Source organism: Mizuhopecten yessoensis, unplaced genomic scaffold (genome assembly GCF_002113885.1).
Source record: "Mizuhopecten yessoensis strain PY_sf001 unplaced genomic scaffold, ASM211388v2 scaffold8839.1, whole genome shotgun sequence".
Lineage (NCBI taxonomy): Eukaryota > Metazoa > Mollusca > Bivalvia > Pectinida > Pectinidae > Mizuhopecten > Mizuhopecten yessoensis.
The window spans coordinates 664,969-672,969 of NW_018407747.1; the positions used below are offsets into that span (position 1 = coordinate 664,969).

The 8,001-nt window shown below is 37.9% G+C and overlaps 1 protein-coding gene across 12 annotated transcripts in view; it reads right to left on the minus strand.

Moving 5' to 3' along the window:
- Positions 1-7,894, minus strand: part of LOC110456710 (sarcolemmal membrane-associated protein-like) — a 92,082-nt gene extending 84,188 nt beyond the window's left edge. For all 12 annotated transcript variants that reach the window (XM_021507614.1, XM_021507617.1, XM_021507621.1 and 9 more), the window contains exons 1-2: positions 7,816-7,894; positions 6,413-6,634 (exon numbers count right to left, since the gene is read on the minus strand). In XM_021507614.1, the coding sequence (XP_021363289.1) occupies positions 6,413-6,604 (192 nt within the window). In that variant the 5' untranslated portion in view covers positions 6,605-6,634; positions 7,816-7,894. The remainder of the gene's footprint in view (positions 1-6,412; positions 6,635-7,815) is intronic.
- Positions 7,895-8,001: the final 107 nt, after the last annotated feature.

Below are 8,001 nucleotides of genomic sequence, written 5' to 3' on the forward strand. Positions count from 1 at the left end.
GGGGGTCAGCCCCACCATTTGTACAATTTTGAATCCCCACCACCTAGGGATGCTTCCAGTCTAATATGGTTGATATCCATCACTTAGTTCCAGAGAAGAAGTCGCTTAAAGCAATATAGCCAAATAACCCTTTTTGGTCCCGCCCCTCAGCCCCCTGGGGAGTCAGCCCCACAATTTGTACAATTTTGAATCCCTGCATCCCATGAATGCTTTTGATTAAATATGATCGATATCCAGTGCATAGTTCTACAAAAGCAGTCATTTATAGCAATCTAGCCAAATTGCCCCATTTTGGCCCCGCCCTCAGCTCTCTGGAGGTCAGCCCCACCATTTGTACAATTTTGAATCCCCACCACCTAGGGATGCTTCCAGTCTAATATGGTTGATATCCATCACTTGGTTCCAGAGAAGAAGTCGCTTAAAGCAGTTTAGCCAAATTGCCCCCTTTTGGCCCCGCCCCTCAGTCCCCTGGGGGGTCAGCCCCACCATTTGTACAATTTTGAATCCCCACCACTTAGGGATGCTTCCAGTCAAATTTAGTTAAATTCCAATCAGTGGTTAAGAAGAAGTCGTTTAAAGAAATTGTTGACGGACGGACGACAGACGACGGACAGACGCCATGGTATGGCATAAGCTCACCTTGGTCCTTTGGACCAGGTGAGCTAAAAACAATTAAAGGTGCCAATAATAAGAAACACTATAAGACATTTTAAACATCTACAGTATTTTATATAATTTCATGCATTGTTTTATTTAAGAGCAAAATCAAGATACAAAAAGATCACTTACTTGTCTGCGGACATTTCTTTAGATAACCACCGGTCTAGAGAAACCACCTTCTAGATAGACTACTGGAGTATAGAGAACCACCGGTCTAGAGACACCACCTTCTAGATAGACTACTGGACTATAGAGAGCCACCTGTCTAGAGAGACCACCTTCTAGATAGACTACCGGACTTTAGAGAACCACCTGTCTAGAGAAACCACCTTCTAGATAGACTACTGGACTATAGAGAACCACCGGTCTAGAGAGACCACCTTCTAGATAGACTACCGGACTACAGAGAACCACCTGTCTAGAGAAACCACCTTTTAGATAGACTACCGGACTTTAGAGAACCACCGGTCTAGAGACACCACCTTCTAGATAGACTACTGGAGTATAGAGAACCACCTGTCTAGAGAAACCACCTTCTAGATAGACTACCAGACTATAGAGAACCACCTGTCTAGAGACACCACCTTCTAGATAGACTACTGGAGTATAGAGAACCACCGGTCTAGAGAAACCCCCTTCTAGATAGACTACTGGACTATAGAGAACCACCGGTCTAGAGACACCACCTTCTAGATAGACTACCAGACTATAGAGAACCACCGGTCTAGAGAAACCACCTTCTAGATAGACTACCAGACTATAGAGAACCACCTGGCTAGAGACACCACCTTCTAGATATACTACTGGAGTATAGAGAACCACCGGTCTAGATAGACTACTGGACTTTAGAGAACCACCTGTCTAGAGAAACCGCCTTCTAGATAGACTACTGGACTTTAGAGATCCACCGGTCTAGAGACACCACCTTCTAGATAAACTACTGGAGTATAGAGAACCACCGGTCTAGATAGACTACTGGACTTTAGAGATCCACCGGTCTAGAGACACCACCTTCTAGATAAACTACTGGAGTATAGAGAACCACCGGTCTAGATAGACTACTGGACTTTAGAGAACCACCTGTCTAGAGAAACCACCTTCTAGATAGACTACTGTAGTATAGAGAACCACCGGTCTAGAGACACCACCTTCTAGATAAACTACTGGAGTATAGAGAACCACCGGTCTAGATAGACTACTGGACTTTAGAGAACCACCGGTCTAGAGAAACCACCTTCTAGAGAGACTACTGGAGTATAGAGAACCACCGGTCTAGAGAGACCTCCTTCTAGATAGACTACTGGACTATAGAGAACCGCCGGTCTAGAGACACCCCCTTCTAGATAGACTACTGGAGTATAGAGAACCCCCGGTCTAGAGAAACCACCTTCTAGATAGCCTACTGGACTATAGAGAACCACCGGTCTAGAGAGACCACCTTCTAGATAGACTACTTGACTATAGAGAACCACCGGTCTAGAGAAACCACCTGCTAGATAGACTACTGGAGTATAGAGAACCACCGGTCTAGATAGACTATTGGACTTTAGAGAACCACCTGTCTAGAGAAACCGCCTTCTATATAGACTACTGGACTTTAGAGAACCACCGGTCTAGAGACACCACCTTCTAGATAAACTACTGGAGTATAGAGAACCACCGGTCTAGAGAGACCACCTTCTAGATAGACTACTGGACTATAGAGAACCACCGGTCTAGAGAAACCACCTTCTAGATAGACTACTGGAGTATAGAGAACCACCGGTCTAGAGAAACCACCTTCTAGATAGACTACTGGACTATAGAGACCACCTCCATTAAAGACCAAAATGGCTATCTATCTTGTGACACCACCTTTCTTAAGAACCACCTGTCTTAAAAATTATCTATCATTATAGATCACCTAAAAAGAGACCATGAGTCGTGACCAACAACCTCTCTAGAAAGACAATGGGTTGTTCGAATTTGGGTTCTATCGACTCCCTGATCGGACGTGAAAAGGTTGGGGGTCACCTGCCTGTCCAGATGGGTTTCCTCCATGAGCTATCAAACGGGCCAACAAGACTGATTAATATAGGTTGAAAATACTTGTTTCATAATTGTTGTAAAGTAAAGATTATATATTTATAAAGAAAACCAATCATTTGAGATTCATTTGAGATCACCTGTCTAAGACCAGAGGAATCACCGTCAAGAAAACACTGGTTTTGAGAAATCACTAGTCATTCATGAGGAAACCTATATCTGGAATATCTATTAATTGAGACCACCGATCTTGACGAAACTACTTCTTTAGATACTACCAGACCTGTCTAGAGAGATCACCTTAAATGATTGACTACCTGATGTCCAGAGAGACCTATAGCTACCTGTCAGAAGATGTCACATTTTTTAACTTTTCTTGGTAGGTCAATTTAGGTAGGATATTCACCTTGAAAGATTCAGACCACTTCTCTTGATAGAATGTATGCTAATAATTATTGGCCAGTGGTTATCTTGACATGCCATAAAATATACAATGTACCAAGATTAGAAATAAACTCTGCAAAGAATCTTTTATCTCAAAATCATCTTCAAAGTGGAAGGATAGTTAACTAATTAATTTAAAATTCTTCAAACAAAATAAAAATATAATTTGAAATTAAATTAACAACATAATATGCTCAGAGCTATCTTTTCCCACATGTGCATCTGTGCTTGCCCTGTATCGCAGGGTTGTTCTGCACCATTCAGTCTGCAGGCAGCCATGAGCGACTTGGCCTGGCCATGACTAAGATAGCACAAGAATCAATTCTGCACTCTCTATGACTATCTGTAGTCCCAAGGTCTCAATAAAGTAAAGGATCAGTTAACACAGACCTTGTTATCCCTCAGTTCCTTGAATGAAACCCAAACCTCATTGACAGGATTCTCCCATTGTAAACTGACAGGGTAGTGATTGTCATGCTACATTGTGAAGGGAATACCCTTTCAATGATACCACATCCATCAAATCAATCAATCTCCATATCCTCAGTAAAATTACACAAACACATCTCCAATAATAAGTCAGACATGTGAAAATTAGTCCTTTGATACTGAGAACCAAGGTTACAATTTCTAATGCTAAATAAATAAGAAACTTGATTAAAAGTATTGAAGTAGACTGCGCATTCTACATAAATAAGATTATTATTTAAACGATTTAAACAATTTGGAGACTCAACGACAAAGGTTTCTTGTCAAAATAAAACCCTTGAGAAAGTATATATGCCATTCTAGACCTGGTGCTATGATATTTCTGTGACATCAGATGTTCATGGTAAGGCTGTATCTACTACAAATCAATTTTGTTGGTAGCGACTATATATGTGCCATCCAATACAATTTCTGGAGATCTTTCCTAGGAATCATAATAAGGTTTATGAATAATCTAGTTTTCATCATTTATGCGGATTCAGGTTAATAGAGTTCAAAAAATTACTCAAAATGTTTCCATCACCACAACCAAAGTCTAACAAGACTTTGGTAGATTTGCTGTTGATCACTCCAACTAAATCCAGCAAGACTTCAGCAGACACCTATTTGCATTTTCCAACGTATTTTGAAATCTGGGGGCACCCATATTTTAACTACCGGGTTATTAGATGCAGGCTCTTACTCATCAAACATCATGCAAGGAAAAGTAAACATCAGATCTAGATCTGTAAAGTCTAATAAAATGTTTTTCTCAAACAAAACATTTTAAAAATAAGTTTTACTTGAAAAAAATGCAACATTGAACACATCTAAACAAGGAAATACAGAAATATCCAGACAACTTAAATAACACAAATTAACAAAGCATCATATTACTATTAACTAACTTTATACATGTATCGTGTTGGAAAAGTTACTAAACAATATAAGTGCAAACCAGCTGTATAAAGAGACATTTCAACCCCAGGTGTGTTGACCAATCTCATTTACACTGTTTGTGTATTCCTGTCTGCATAAATAGGCTGGACAATTATGGCTATGTGTTAAGCGAGATCTATCTGGGACAGGTGACACCCACCCACGGACACCTGATATAATCTCATCAGGAGGATCAACACAGCATTAGTTCTACCTGGACGGCTGGCCTCATGAACTGACCATTTCATTATCATCACAGGCCATGATGGATCCAGGATCGACCAGACTGTAACTAGTCACAATTTTCTACCTCCTGTAGATAGTGGCCACCTCACAAACTGACCAACGAATTCAGCTGACTTACTAAAATTCATAGTAAACAGTCTATTGTGAAGACTAGTATGCACAGATTCTACATTTCCTTATGAGCACATTGATTAAACACAGAAGTAAATTAGCTCCACAACCAACTTCTTATCTTCCTTGTCACATGAATCATTGTTTTATGATTCATAAAAGATGTCAGATTTGACCAAAGAACAGGAAGAAATAGTAGCTAGTACAAACATCACCAATTACTGAAGTTAAAACAGTTTCTTTCTACCACGAAAAAAACTAGTGTACATGTGCCATTAAGTCAGTTCCTCATTTGCCTAAATTGTATCCAGCACAATACAAATTACACAACCAGTTCATGCTCAGTTAGATGGAAAATAGATTTTTCTATACTGTAGATAATACTGACAAGAGGCATTAATTGTGACAGTCATAGCAATATAACTTAATCTGCAAAGTTATCAGGAGAATTGGGAAATACATTCGCCTCCAAGAAAACTAATTTTCAACTATTCTCAATTTGATAAAACCCAACTGTTCCTAGCAATTGAATCAAAGACATTAATTATCAACGTTTGTTACACCAGTGTAGACATATCATCGTCAGCAAAACTCTGTACTTCTGAAAACATTAATATTTTCCCCTTGATATTTCGATTCACTAGTGCATTTTACAAAAAAAAAATGTGTTTAATAGCAATTGAAACTATTTAATAATTTCCATATGTCGGTTTGTCCACCAATCCGACAGAAGAGAATACACTTATTCTGCCATTTTATTTTTGCCCATTTAAAAATAAGTCAAAGAAACATCTCAATATCCTTGTAATTACAAGGATATTGAGATGTTTCTATGATTCAAGGATGACACTTTTTCCTTTTATAAGAAGTTCACATGCAACATGTTTTCTCATGACTTTGTTTCATCTCAGGACTGCACAGATTATTATCTTGCCAAAACAGTCAAACCTACTTGAAAGACCATGCACCTCTATTAAGTGACAACCTTTATTAAGATACCACTATTACATTTTGATGATTTCCCCATTGCAGTTATTACATTTTGATGATTTCCCCATTGCAGTTATTACATTTTGATGATTTCCCCATTGCAGTTATTACATTTTGATGATTTCCCCATTGCAGTTATTACATTTTGATGATTTCCCCATTGCAGTTATTACATTTTGATGATTTCCCCATTGCAGTTATTTCAGTGTTAACTGAACGTGTATTAAGTAACCACTTCATGGACTTTCTGGAGGTGGAAAAATGTGAAAAGTTTAGTTGCAGATTGTGGATTCTTTTAACTGTCCCTTAGGATTAACATATCCACCTCAACACTTATTTGCAGTGAAGCATTCTGCATGGGTCAAATATTTCAAGTAACCAGGAACAGGGTGGGTTTCATAATTCCTGTACTAACGTTTAAAGGGCTGAAATTCTGTACCCATGACAGCCCTACAGTTATAGTAAAATACAAAATATTGACGGCAACCCAATAACACAGAAATGGACAAAGAAAGTGTTCAGTACATACCGTGCCATTTTCATACCACAGCATAGCATGGTTCCGGGATAAAACTTTACAATCAAAGATGCCATTATTGGATGCTGGTCGTGCTCGAGCCACCGAGCGGCCAATTTTGGCCGGCTCTATCAAGGATATGTGCCGTTCTTGGAATGGATGTGAGCTTGGTTGGCAGGTCAAAATAGCCACCCCTGCAGCCATGGCTGTTTTTGGTCAATTATCCAACTTATCCTAAAAACACAATGACATAATTATAACATCTACATGTTCATGTGCTCTGTATAATTCTTATAAGTGTGGGCATAGAGTTGTTCAATCCACAGAGAACAAAATCCGTATGGTACAGTCCCAGATAGCACTCCAATGAAGAAACTTCTAATTTTTAATGTGTTTTTCTAACTTAGAGTTGCTTGCCAATTTACTACAGCTAATAGTTTTAAATTTCACAAAAGGAACTTTATTCAAAATTTTGAACTACTACATAATATAAATTTTCCAACTTTTCCAGCATATATATATATAATAATATATATGTCCTGTTTGCTCTGAGTCATTTTGTGTTAGGTTTTGTCACCCTTAACATATTTTTGGGGGCGAAACTTATAAGATTGTTTGGTTGTGGGTGCCTAATCAAATCTGATTTTAAAGTTTTCTTCAGTCTTTTTTGTCACTAGGCATGTTATACTTGTACATAGTTGATCAGATTTGTGCATAACATTCACTTGAAAATTCTTCTTACAACACAATTGTTCCTGAAACATGGAAACAATCAATTGAAATAATTAAAACATTTAAATTCATATTTATAACATAAAAACATTTGTTTATATTTGGGCAAAGCAACCTTGGACAAACTGCGAAATGACCAATATAGGACTTGTAATAGTTCATACAAGATTAAGGATCAAACAATCTGATCTAAAAATTAAAACAATAAAATCCATCGACAGGCGACACTTATTATGAGAAAGAACATAATGTTGTAATCAAGCTACTTCACTAAATTGTGGTAAAGTGTTTATCTGCCTCTGTGTTGGTGTGTGTGTTTGCACTGCGTGTGTATTGCAAGTGTGTGTAATGTGTATTGACTGTAGAGATGGGCTTTTCAAAATGAATTAAAATAACAATTCTATTAAAGTACGGCCATCTTTTTTAAATCATTAATATCTTATAATAGCTGATTATCTGTCAATCAAGCAACCCATTAAACCGAAACTATTCTAAAACCAATGTCTTGGAACCAGGAACTTCCGATGTTTTGATACCCAAAAGCGGCACAAAATAACAATAACAGGTGACCATTTTCAATTAAATGATATGTTTTCTCTGTATGAATAATAAGAATTTAGTCAAGTGCGTTGAAATGTGTAGTCAGGAAACTGAAAAACTGCATTCCCGTTAAGTTGTCTTACCATTCATTTTGCCTCGGCGAACGGGTGCTTCAGGAGACAGCCATATTGAATTTTTCCAACATAATCTCGAAACCAAAATCCCAAAAGTAATACAAAATCATAATCTAAAAGACTGATCTTAATTTTCAAAACTATTAAATCGTATTCTGTTTTTATTTAATATACAATTGTTGAGCTTTCTATTTG